At 39.9% G+C, this 13,666-nt stretch overlaps 1 protein-coding gene across 3 annotated transcripts in view; it reads left to right on the top strand.

The window, feature by feature from the left end:
• The window catches only part of LOC109037968 (major facilitator superfamily domain-containing protein 12), a 97,304-nt gene that overhangs the window by 25,871 nt on the left and 57,767 nt on the right, over positions 1–13,666 (top strand). For 2 of the 3 annotated variants that reach the window (XM_019052861.2, XM_019052858.2), the window contains exon 2: positions 1,601–1,929. The exons of the other annotated variant lie outside the window; for it this stretch is intronic. In XM_019052861.2, coding sequence (XP_018908406.2) covers positions 1,692–1,929 — 238 coding nt within the window. In that variant the 5' untranslated portion in view covers positions 1,601–1,691. The remainder of the gene's footprint in view (positions 1–1,600; positions 1,930–13,666) is intronic. 3 annotated transcript variants of the gene reach the window in all.

Raw genomic sequence — 13,666 nt, 5'->3', positions numbered from 1 at the left:
GCTGCCCTGGCTGGCCCTGGCTGTCAGAGCAGTGGTACCAAATTTTGAACCGCATAACAGGGGTGTGGAGATCTGTCAAAGCAACGTTTTGAACAAAACGGAGTAGTGAAATTCTCATTCGAAGAGTGCTGAACCGCTCAGCCATCCTCAAATCAGTTCGTTTGCTTCTGCTTATATATGCATATTTTAAATTAGCGCGGAGCATTCTTAGGTTTTTGTTAAAAAAACCAAGTAACGTAGACTCGTGGTATTCATTGCACATAAACTAGAAACCCCCAGAATGACAAAAAACTTTAAATCATAATTATTGACGGATTAGTAATTTTTTACACGCTTTGGAAAATCTCAGAAGTTCGCGGCAGTCACTTTCCGGTAAGGAACTAAGGGACTCGGTTATTGTATCGAGTGGGGGGTCAAAACGATCGCAAAGGCGGTATACCTACTACGAACACGCGCCAAAAAAAAAAAAAAAAAACGTGTGGGCTCATAGCTATTCGGAACTCGGACTATATTATCGTTGAGCAGTTTTTAAGTAATCTCTATGCCACCGATGATCTTCTTTCGAAGTAAAGATGAACTTTTGCTACTTCAGCAAGTCAAATTGCGCAAGAGATCCACGGTTGTCACTTTCCTCCACCCGATGAGACTAACGTCCCAGTCAAATGCAATTTTGAAGAAATGATCGATCCCCATCATTGCCTCATTTCCACATACTTATTAATGTGCAAGTGATGGCACGCTCCGGCAACAAGGTTCTATTACAAAATTATTTTTGTCTTGAGAGTCTCCAAAATGTATACATCATAGTGCGAATGTCCAACTAATCAGAAATGTGCCGAATTTCACTCGCGCAGCGAGTGACAGGGGGTTCAGGGGGCGCACCCCTTCCAGTCCCTGAAAACCCCGGTATGCCGGTAGATTTCAAATACTATTTTTAAATTTATATTTAACAGCGGTATTTAAATATTGTTAGATAAAATTTAACAGATTGTGGATTGTCAATAACAGAGCAGATTCCTCTAGTTAGGTTAAGCTACCGCCAATTTTTTTAAGTTTGATGATTCCCGGACTACCCCGGTATGCCTAGTGTCTGCTCACATTTTGATGTAAATTAATGAAATTCACAAACGCCTTGAAAAAAATGGTATGCTGTTTTAGCACCGAGGATGTCAAAAATATGTCTGTCGGTCCTAAGATGCTACCTTGATTGCCCACGCAGTTGACTTTGCATTCATAGGATGTAAAGCTTAGTGCCAGGGCAGTAAAGGCAGCATCTTCGGATCACCAGACACAGTTTTGACATACTAGGTGCGAAAACAGCATAAGTATTATATTTTTCAGTGAGGTTTCTGGGAAATGTGACGGTTAAATTTATTTTTACAGAAATAAAACATGAGCTGAGACCTAAGTATACAACAATTTAGACAGTGATATAGGTAGATGCAGTGATCGACTTCAGTCATTGATGTTCCCTCTATTTTCGATTGTTTTTCAAGCAAATTTCAATCATATAATTTAAGTTGAATATCTATTCAAGTACTTTGTATCTGAAAAGTAATTTGTTGATTAATTTTTCTTATTTTCTTATTAAAATTTTCAGGTAAAATGTTTCTTTTACATAGACAAACAGAAGTTTTTATCAGCGAGTGACAGAACGTAATAAAATTTGATCACTAACTTGCTCGGAGAACATGGCTGAAAAGGAAGATGAAATACATTCAACGGCAGAAGATAGCCCTCTCCTGGTGGATTCGAGCGATCTGGATGAAAAAGAAACATTCAGATTGGCCAAATATGAGAGATATGCATATGGTTTGGGACATATCTGCAATGATGTCTGTGCAGCCATGTGGTTCTCATATGCTCTTATATTTTATCAAATAGTCATTGGTTTTCCACCTGTTTACGCCGGATATCTTTTATTCATAGGTAAGCAATTCATCAGATCACTTTCTTACGTCTATGAGTTAATACATGGTGTCCGTGAAAATCTTGTAGCGTCTCGTGTATGGATCATTGTAAATTGAATCTCAGTTCAAAAATGACCCGATTCGGATTTTTTACTATATTAATTTTATTTGTGTAGAAACACTCATTGTCCGACCGTTACGCAGTTTTCATATCATCCCCAGAATATTTCATTTATCCAAGGTGGGTGGTTTCCGAACCATGGGACATTCAATTTTAGAAGTAAAGAGGAGACTTTGATATACCCAGCTGTTCTTAAAAGAGCCCGGATGAAATCACGGATCTCAACTTTTTTTCCTCGTTTTTTTCTATCTAAAACGTACACTTTTGTAGAAATCGAATAGGACATCGGACCGACCATGCGCGGAATGCTGTGCGCCTGAGTTGTTTCCTCTTTCTGGGTAGATCTACTGCCGTGGAAAGACGCCATGATGAGCTTTTTAGACCGTATGTATTTTAGCGGCTCTGATCCTAGCACCTAGAGCTGCTATTCCGATCGGTGTCTGCAGTGGATGTTACCAATGGTACATCCACCATTGGTTAGAGCGCGCGTTGGTAGATGGGAATCGTCGCCATTTTCGGCTGTGGACCTTGCCATGATTTTATTTTAATTCATTGTTTTTTCTTGTGAGCGAATGATATGTTGTGCAGTGTATAATTGGAATCATGGTGATACTGTCGATAATTCAAAACTGGTCTGTGTTTTAATCTCGTATTGAAAAAAAATGTACTTGGCGTTTAAAATCTGAATTTTCAAACCGATAAGTTTTCGCGCTTTTTTGGAAGAATGCCACGATTGGAGCCTCCTAGTCGTACTACTTCATGGACGGATTCATCCCTGGCGGCGTTGTTGTGTATTAATGCCTAAAATGCTAAGTTGGGTCCTGTTCACTCGATTTTCGTGAAACTCGGTATCCGAAGGTATTTTTCGACGAGAAATTCGAATTTTTGGTCAGATTTTCAAATTTTCAAAATTCAAGACAGCGGCTATGGCCTAACATGCTAAGTCGGCTCCTATTCGCTCGATTTTCGTGAGACTCGGTATCCAGATGTATTTTTCAACGGAAAATCGAATTTTTGATCAGATTTTCAAAATTTCGAAATCCAAGATGGCGGCCGTGGCCTAAAATGCTAAGTCTACTCCTGTTCGCTCAATTTTCGTGAAACTCTGTAATCGGAGATATTTTTCAACGGGAAACTCGAATTTTTGGTCAGATTATCAAAATTCCGAAATCCAAGATGGCGGCCGTGGCTAAATGCTAAGTCGGCTCCTATTCACCCGATTTTCGTGAGACTCGGTATCCGGAGGTATTTTTCAACGGGAAACTCGAATTTTTAGTCAGATTTTTTGAATTTCAAAATCCAAGATGGCGGCCGTGGCTACAATGCTAATTCTGCTGATTGTGTATGAGGACAAAGATAGGAGTATGAAAATGAGGACTTTAGCGCAGTAAAATGTCCAACAGCGTTGCACAATGGTGCAGAAAAATCCGAATTAAATTACAGTGTTGTATAGGGATTATTGTTCAATATGGCAACGCTGTAAAAAGAAAGTATTGCATGTTGCCCCTTCAATATGCGGGTTATGCAATTGTGTAATGTAGCCCCTTCAATCTGTGGTTTATGCAACGATGTATTTTTCAAGATGGCGCAGCAGCGTTGCCGGACGGTGCACTTAAATAAATGATTTATTTATTGGTGAAATTTTGCAACATCACATTTTACAGTGTTGCCAGATGGGGCAAGAAATTAGTTAATTTTTCGATACAATGTTGCCAGATTGTGCAAAAAAATTCGGATTTTCGGACTTGTAAAAATTTTCGGTTTCGAAAGACCGTATCTTACAGTGAGGGTCTGGTATCGGAGACTGGAGATTAGGGTCTGATTCGGGAAATTGAAAAATTTTTCGGAAAATTACCGTCCTCCGATCCGCCGCGGACCGATGCGATTCTTTTCCATTATCCAAGATCGGAAAATTCTACGGACCGACTTTCGATGCGATTTTTTGTTTTCGAGATTTCGGACTTGTAAAATTTTCGCAACGAAAGACCGTATCTTACAGTATGGACCTGGAATCGGAGACTGGAGATTAGAGTCTGATTCGGGAATCTCCATTTTCAGTAGTGTGCGCTTGGAGATGCGTATGGGAACCTTGTGTTTTGCGATGTGCGACTGGGATTGGATATTGCAATATTCAGTTTCATGAATCAAACATTTTTATTATTCTACAATTCGGTACAATAAACAGAAAAATCATATAAAGAAAAGAAAGCTATACAAGTTAAAATAATCCATGCTGATACATCCCAGTATCACCCGTTGGACATACATCGGGCACAGAGACAACGTTCTGAATAATTTTGGCGCGCTCTAACTTGTAAAGGAATAAGATGAGTGACTTATATCTTCATTGTGAGAAAATGGAACACCTCGACCGCTCGACTCTAACTCATAAAAATGGGTACGAGCCCAACTTAAAAACGTGCAATCATCTTCAAACTTCCATGAGATGACCCCTCAGGTGTTGTCTGATAAGTAAACCAAGAATTTTCCGACATTTTCACTTGTGCAGCGAATAGCGGCGGTCGGCATCACATTGTCCATTCTGCGTGTTAAAAACAAAGTGCTCCGAACTCCAACTCATAAAAATGGGTACGAGCCCAACTTAAAAACGTACAATCATCTTCAAACTTGCATGAGATGCGCCCTCAGCCGCTGTGAGGTCAGTAAAGCAAGAATTTTCCGACATTTTTACTTGTGCAGCGAATAACAGCGGTCGGCATCACATTGTCCATTCTGCGTGTTAAAAACAAAGTGCTCCGAACTCCAACTCATAAAAATGGGTTTTTAAGTTGGACTCGTTCCAACTTAAAAACCTGCAATCATCTTCAAATTTGCATGAGATGAGCCCTCCGCCAATGGTCCATATCCTCCAGTATGGGCCTGGTATCGGAGACTGAAGAGTAAGGTCTGATTCGGGATATTAGAAAAATTTCGGAAAATTACCCTCCTCCGATCCGTAGCGGACCGATGCGATTCTTTTCCATTATTGAAGATTGGAAAACTGTGCGGACCGAATTTTGATACGACTTTTTGTTTTCGAGATTTCGGACTTGTAAACTTTTGACGGCATCCACGATATACCATATCTTACAGTATGGGTCTGGCATCGGAGACGGGAGATTAAGGTCTGATTCGGGAAAATAAATAATTTTCGGAAAATTACCCTCCTCCGATCCGTAGCGGACCGATGCGATTCTTTTACACTATCGAAGATTGGAAAACTGTACAGACCGAATTTTGATACGACTTTTAGTTTTCGAGAAAATCCAACTTTTACCTGAGTCGCATGGACCATATCCTCCAGGATGGGACTGGTATCAGTGACTGCAGAGTAGCGTCTGATCCGGGAATTTCAATTGTTAGCGGTGTGCGCTTGGAGATGTGGATCCGAACCTTGTGTTTTGGAACTAGCAACTGGGATTGCATATTGCAATTTCAGTTTGATGAATCGAAAACTTGTAAAATTTTCGGGATCAATAGACCATAGTCTCCAGGATGGGGCTGGTATCGGTGAAGGAGAGGAGGGTCTGATTCGGGATATTAAAAAATTTTCAAAGTCCTACGCTGGAAAATATTTTCAGAAAATTACCCTCCTCCAATCCACCCCAGCCCGATACGATTCTTTTACACTATCGAAGATCGGAGAACTCTTCAGACCGAATTTTGATACGACTTTTCGTTTTCGTGAAAATCCAACTTTTACCTAAGTCGCATGCGTATCCTACATGTATATACGAGTTTTTATGATTGTTTGAATAAATAGATTCTTGACTTTTACTATTAACCGGTTGTATGTCTGATGTTATAAACACGTCTATGACACAAACCTATCTTATGTATATACGCGGTTTTCTTCGTGGCCTTCGTAAATTGCGGTCCTCGCTCCGTCCAGAGTTCAAAATTCATCAAGAACTAGCTGTCTGTTCGTGGATCGTACAACGATGTGAAGTCTGGTTTTAGTTTCTACAGATCAAGGGAAACAGAAAAACGTAAAATTTCATTGCGGATAGCCCGGGGTCACAGAAAATGCTCCTTTGAAGTGATGACTTTTTTTACATAGAAAAAAAAACGAATTAAATTACAATGCTGTATGGCGGGTATTGTACAATAAGGCAACGTTGTAAAAATTGTTCAACGAAATGGCAGGGTGATGTTACTCCTTCAATATGCGGGTTATACAATTCTAATAATACGAGGTATTGCATGTAGCCCCTTCAATCTGCGGGTTATGCAATGGTTTATTTTACCCTTCAACTTGTAGGTTATGCAACATAATTGCTACTGATTGAATTACCGGTGATACTTGACAATATGATATTGGTTTGTGTAACGAAAGTTGATGATTTCGATTATTAACCACAACTTTATATGAGAATGTTGTTGGTTGATGATTTTGATACTTTACCATAGATTTAGATAGAAAATCAATAAATAATCGATGGTTTTTGCTCGATATCTGGAAAACGATGCGTCCTACACGAATTCTGACGGCACCAAATGCACCGAAGGCTTATTTGCCATCCGCTACTCCTCAACTATGAATGCAATGAGACCACCGGGAAGCCTTCATAACAATTGGACGTATTTCTATCAAACGGACTTAAGCGTTATAGGGTGAGGAAGGTACAGGGGCTTAGATTGGCGGCGGAATCCGGCGTCCGGCTTAATTATTCCGTCCTGTACTCGCAATGCTTTTCCATAGCGTTTAGGTCCGTTTGACAGAACGCGCAAAACATCCGATCAGCTCAATTTACTGAGTCAATGCAAGCAACAACTTCAAAAATTAATGTTCATAGAAAAATTAAATTATCCTTCTTGCAGCAAGTTTCGTTTCCTAAAACAAAGCGCTCCGTACTGCAACTCATAAAAATGGGTAAAAGCCCAACTTAAAAACGTGCAATCATCTTCAAAATTGCATGACATGAGCCCTCAACCGCTGTGAGGTCAGTAAAGCAAGAATTTTCCGACATTTTCACTTATGCAGCGAATAGCAGCGGTCGGCATCACATTATCCATTCTGCGTTTTAAAAACAAAGTGCTCCGAACTCCAACTCAAAAAAATGGGTACGAGGCCAACTTAAAAACGTGCAATCATCTTCAAAAGTGCATGAGATGAGCCCTCAACCGCTGTGAGGTAAGTAAACCAAGAATTTTCCGACATTTTCACTTGTGCAGCGAATAGCAGCGGTTGGCTTCACATTGACCATTCTGCGAGTTTAAAAGAAAGAACTCCGTACTCCATCTCATAAAATTGGGTACGGGCCAAACTTAAAACCGTGCAATCATTTAAACTCGCAGAATGGTCAACGTGAAGCCGACGGCTGCCATTCGCTCCACAAGCGAAAATGTCGGAAAATTCTTTGTTTACTTATCAGACAACACCGGAGGGGTCATCTCATGCAAATTTGAAGATGATTGCAATTTTCGTTGAACAATTTTTACAACGTTGCCTTATTGTACAATACCCGCCATACAGCATTGTAATTTAATTCGTTTTTTTTTTCTATGTAAAAAAAGTCATCACTTCAAAGGAGCATTTTCTATGACCCCGGGCTATCCGCAATGAAATTTTACGTTTTTCTGATTCCCTTGATCTGTAGAAACTAAAACCAGACTTCACATTGTTGTACGATCCACGAACAGACAGCTAGTTCACGATAAATTTTGAACTCTGGACGGAGCGAGGACCGCAATTTACGAAGGCCACGAAGGAAACCGCGTATACACATAAGATATGTGTCATAGACGTGTTTATAACATCAAACATACAACCGGTTAATAGTAAAAGTCAAGAATCTATTTATTCAAACAATCATAAAAACTCGTATATACATGTAGGATACGCATGCGACTTAGGTAAAAGTTGGATTTTCACGAAAACGAAAAGTCGTATCAAAATTCGGTCTGAAGAGTTCTCCGATCTTCGATAGTGTAAAAGAATCGTATCGGGCTGGGGTGGATTGGAGGAGGGTAATTTTCTGAAAATATTTTCCAGCGTAGGACTTTGAAAATTTTTTAATATCCCGAATCAGACCCTCCTCTCCTTCACCGATACCAGCCCCATCCTGGAGACTATGGTCTATTGATCCCGAAAATTTTACAAGTTTTCGATTCATCAAACTGAAATTGCAATATGCAATCCCAGTTGCTAGTTCCAAAACACAAGGTTCGGATCCACATCTCCAAGCGCACACCGCTAACAATTGAAATTCCCGGATCAGACGCTACTCTGCAGTCACTGATACCAGTCCCATCCTGGAGGATATGGTCCATGCGACTCAGGTAAAAGTTGGATTTTCTCGAAAACTAAAAGTCGTATCAAAATTCGGTCTGTACAGTTTTCCAATCTTCGATAGTGTAAAAGAATCGCATCGGTCCGCTACGGATCGGAGGAGGGTAATTTTCCGAAAATTATTTATTTTCCCGAATCAGACCTTAATCTCCCGTCTCCGATGCCAGACCCATACTGTAAGATATGGTATATCGTGGATGCCGTCAAAAGTTTACAAGTCCGAAATCTCGAAAACAAAAAGTCGTATCAAAATTCGGTCCGCACAGTTTTCCAATCTTCAATAATGGAAAAGAATCGCATCGGTCCGCTACGGATCGGAGGAGGGTAATTTTCCGAAATTTTTCTAATATCCCGAATCAGACCTTACTCTTCAGTCTCCGATACCAGGCCCATACTGGAGGATATGGACCATTGGCGGAGGGCTCATCTCATGCAAATTTGAAGATGATTGCAGGTTTTTAAGTTGGAACGAGTCCAACTTAAAAACCCATTTTTATGAGTTGGAGTTCGGAGCACTTTGTTTTTAACACGCAGAATGGACAATGTGATGCCGACCGCTGTTATTCGCTGCACAAGTAAAAATGTCGGAAAATTCTTGCTTTACTGACCTCACAGCGGCTGAGGGCTCATCTCATGCAAGTTTGAAGATGATTGTACGTTTTTAAGTTGGGCTCGTACCCATTTTTATGAGTTGGAGTTCGGAGCACTTTGTTTTTAACACGCAGAATGGACAATGTGATGCCGACCGCCGCTATTCGCTGCACAAGTGAAAATGTCGGAAAATTCTTGGTTTACTTATCAGACAACACCTGAGGGGTCATCTCATGGAAGTTTGAAGATGATTGCACGTTTTTAAGTTGGGCTCGTACCCATTTTTATGAGTTAGAGTCGAGCGGTCGAGGTGTTCCATTTTCTCACAATGAAGATATAAGTCACTCATCTTATTCCTTTACAAGTTAGAGCGCGCCAAAATTATTCAGAACGTTGTCTCTGTGCCCGATGTATGTCCAACGGGTGATACTGGGATGTATCAGCATGGATTATTTTAACTTGTATAGCTTTCTTTTCTTTATATGATTTTTCTGTTTATTGTACCGAATTGTAGAATAATAAAAATGTTTGATTCATGAAACTGAATATTGCAATATCCAATCCCAGTCGCACATCGCAAAACACAAGGTTCCCATACGCATCTCCAAGCGCACACTACTGAAAATGGAGATTCCCGAATCAGACTCTAATCTCCAGTCTCCGATTCCAGGTCCATACTGTAAGATACGGTCTTTCGTTGCGAAAATTTTACAAGTCCGAAATCTCGAAAACAAAAAATCGCATCGAAAGTCGGTCCGTAGAATTTTCCGATCTTGGATAATGGAAAAGAATCGCATCGGTCCGCGGCGGATCGGAGGACGGTAATTTTCCGAAAAATTTTTCAATTTCCCGAATCAGACCCTAATCTCCAGTCTCCGATACCAGACCCTCACTGTAAGATACGGTCTTTCGAAACCGAAAATTTTTACAAGTCCGAAAATCCGAATTTTTTTGCACAATCTGGCAACATTGTATCGAAAAATTAACTAATTTCTTGCCCCATCTGGCAACACTGTAAAATGTGATGTTGCAAAATTTCACCAATAAATAAATCATTTATTTAAGTGCACCGTCCGGCAACGCTGCTGCGCCATCGTTTTCCAAATATCGAGCAAAAACCATCGATTATTGATATTTTACCTTTATATCTGACGTACAATATCGAAATCATCTTTTATCAACATTCTCATATGAAGTTGTGGTAAGTAATCGAAATCATCGAGTATTGTTTCCATTTAAAATGGACCACTTAAAACATAACCAAATGCGTTCCCATTTAAAATGGACCACTAGACAAGGTGCGAATTTAAGCATTCTGATACGTGTATCTTAACCATAACTTCATGGAGAACACGATTCACGCAACTAAATTACTGAAACCAACTCCTAACGAAGATATTAACGTTTTCATTTCACATTGGTTACGGGGAATTTGAACTGCTCGAAACTCAAAGCTCTACGACAATCAAATGGAGCACTACAACGCTTTCAGCAAGCTTCTCAATCGAGCAATAAGTATTCATTTCCCATCATGTGTTGTTCAAATTGTAAACAATTTGCTATAGCTATGATCCAAAGTGTCAAGATTTTTATATCGCAAAAACTGTCGTGATAACGTTTAGCGTGTGATGTGAATCACGCGGAGCATTGAGCTTTCATGAGCGGGTAGTTTAAATTTACACAGCAAGAATCATATTTCGGTAATTTTCGGTGTGCGCATCATGGTTTACGTAAAATTTTGGCGAAGAAACTCGTCTGGTGGTCCATTACGGTAAATATTCGCAATCATCAACTGACTAGATTTTCCATTTAATGTTACGGTGAAGAATCGAAATAATTGACCATCGATGTATTCCTATTAAAAACTATGGTAATGAATCGAAATAATTGAATACTGATGTATTCCTATTTAAAACTAGAGTACCTTTATAGCGAGAGTATGGACAGATCGCTTCATGGAGGGTTTTGGGCCCAAAAGTGCAGCCACCCTTCTAACCAACTTCTAACGCCCAAATTTCACTGCCAGTCCGTAGATTCCAATTCTAACCAATATGGCTAAGAATGTACATAAACGAGCGTTCTTCCGCAAAAAATGAGTAAATTTATGCGAAAACTAAGTCAAATATATGCTTTATAAACGATGATTCGTAACAATTGTATTAGTAAAACGCTCTGGATGATTGAGATTCGTAGGTTGGCTGCATTTTTGGGCCCTAACTTCATTCGCGGAGGCATCGGTGAAGGCCCTGTGGATTTTCGGAGTTTCCTATCGGTCTATACTCTCGCTATATACAGGTGCTCTATTTAAAACGATGGTAAATTATCGAGTGTGAAGTAATTTGGACCCGAATATCAATCTTTTACCCTGCCTTAAATGTTAGATCGAACGGTCCATCGCGGGTTACAACACATCCCTGAAAGCAATACGGTGGATCCCATAAGATTATTATTGATTGATTGATTTTATGCTTCCTAACTGTTTTGGAGGCTTCCCATTGGTCTCATTGAATTTATAATCGAAATGTAACGGATTGGTCCCGTCAAAAAATCGTCTAGGACGCACCGTTCTCGAGATATCGAGCAAAAATAATTAACACTCCTATTCAACACGCTATTCCATGTGGTGTTTGGGTGTCGCAGAGCGTCAGAGTGCGTTGTAGGAGAGACCATTCATGTTATGTTATTACAAACACTACCGCATAACCAATACAAATTTCACTTGTACAGTACCAAATATCGAGCGAAAACCAATTGTCCATAATGGATTAATTGATTTTAGGCTTCCTAATTGGATGTATTCCTATCAAGCGGAACTAGGCGCTAATTTGAGTTCCTTTTTAGGAATTTAGAATCTGGGATAGCGCGTTCTGTCAAACGGACCTAAACGCTATGGAAAAGCATTGCGAGCACAGGACGGAATAATTAAGCCGGACGCCGGATTCCGCCGCCAATCCAAGCCCCTGTACCTTCCTCACCCTATATCGCTTAGGTCCGTTTGATAGAAATACGTCCAATTGTTATGAAGGCTTCCCGGTGGTCTCATTGCATTCATAATTGAGGATTAGAGTCCCTTTATACCCAGAGTCACGACAACTCACTTTTGGTTGGGCCAGGATTGGGCTGAAAGTGGCGTAAAAAAAAATCCAATTCTGATTGGTTCTCGCTCATGGAGGGCGAAACGAGTGCACCAAGATGGCGGTACCTTGAATGTGAACAAGAATAATGAAAATATTACCTAATTGTGGTTTATCAAGAGTAAATTGTTATTGCCATAGGTCCAAAATGAAAATAGATTAAGAAATTATTCGCAAACCAATCTCATTTTCTTTTTAATTGATCACTTTGTTGATGTTGTTGTTTTTGTGTGACAGACATCGCAGGATTCCTGATCATTATCCCTCAATATCGTTCGTTTGGGTGCACTCGTTTCGGCTTCCATGGCCAGCCAAGGCCGGCTGCCAGTCAGCCGATAATCGAGTTGTCGTAACTCTGGGTATAAAGGGACTCTATTGAGGATTAGCGGATGCCAAATAAGCCTTCGGTGCATTTGGTGCCGTCAAAATTCGTCAAAGACGCACCGTTTTCGAGATATCGAGCTAAAACCATCGATTATTTATTGATTTTCTATTTAAATCTATGGTAAAGTATCAAAATCATCAACCAACAACATTCTCATATAAAGTTGTGGTAAATAATCGAAATCATCAACTCTCGTTACACAAAGAAATATCATATTGTCAAGTATCACCGGTAATTCAATCAGTAGCAATTATGTTGCATAACCTACAAGTTGAAGGGTAAAATAAACCATTGCATAACCCGCAGATTGAAGGGGCTACATCCAATACCTCGTATTATCAGAATTGTATAACCCGCATATTGAAGGAGTAATATTACCCTGCCATTTCGTTGAACAATTTTTGCAACGTTGCCTTATTGTACAATACCCGCCATACAGCATTGTAATTTAATTCGTTTTTTTTTCTATGTAAAAAAAAATGATTCGATTGAGACGGACTGAGCAGGATGTCGAATTTTCGGCAATCCAGATGTTCAACGCACTGCCTTGGAGTGTGAAGCTACACTTTCGAAATGCTGACCTAACGTCGTTCTTTAAGGGGCTGCGTGCTTTCCTTTTCGAAAAAGCCCTCTATAATCTTCACGAACTTGTAGGCTAGTAAAATTTAACACTTGTACCTTATGTATATCGCTGTAACTGTTCACCATGTACCGAATATGACGTGTGCCATAGCCTCAGCTAGAGGCTCAATTGTACAAATTATGAAATAAATAAATAAATAAAACATCATCATTTCAAAGGAGCATTTTCTAAGACCCCGGGCTATCCGCAATTAAATTTTACGTTTTTCTGATTCCCTTGATCTGTAGAAACTAAAACTAGACTTCACATCGTTGTGCGATCCACGAACAGACAGCTAGTTCACGATGAATTTTGAACTCTGGACGGAGCGAGGACCGTAATTTACGAAGGCCACGAAGAAAACCGCGTATACACATAAGATAGGTTTGTGTCATAGACGTGTTTATAATATCAGATATACAACCGGTTAATAGTAAAAGTCAAGAATCTATTTATTCAAACAAGCATAAAAACTCGTACATACATATAGGATACGCATGCGACTTAGGTAAAAGTTGGATTTTCACGAAAACGAAAAGTCGTATCAAAATTCGGTCTGAAGAGTTCTCCGATCTTCGATAGTGTAAAAGAATCGTATCGGGCTGGGGTGG

Source organism: Bemisia tabaci, chromosome 1 (assembly GCF_918797505.1).
Source record: "Bemisia tabaci chromosome 1, PGI_BMITA_v3".
Taxonomy (NCBI): Eukaryota; Metazoa; Arthropoda; class Insecta; order Hemiptera; family Aleyrodidae; genus Bemisia; species Bemisia tabaci.
The sequence above is the reverse complement of the archived record's forward strand: the minus strand, read 5'-3'. Positions and strand labels throughout refer to the sequence as shown.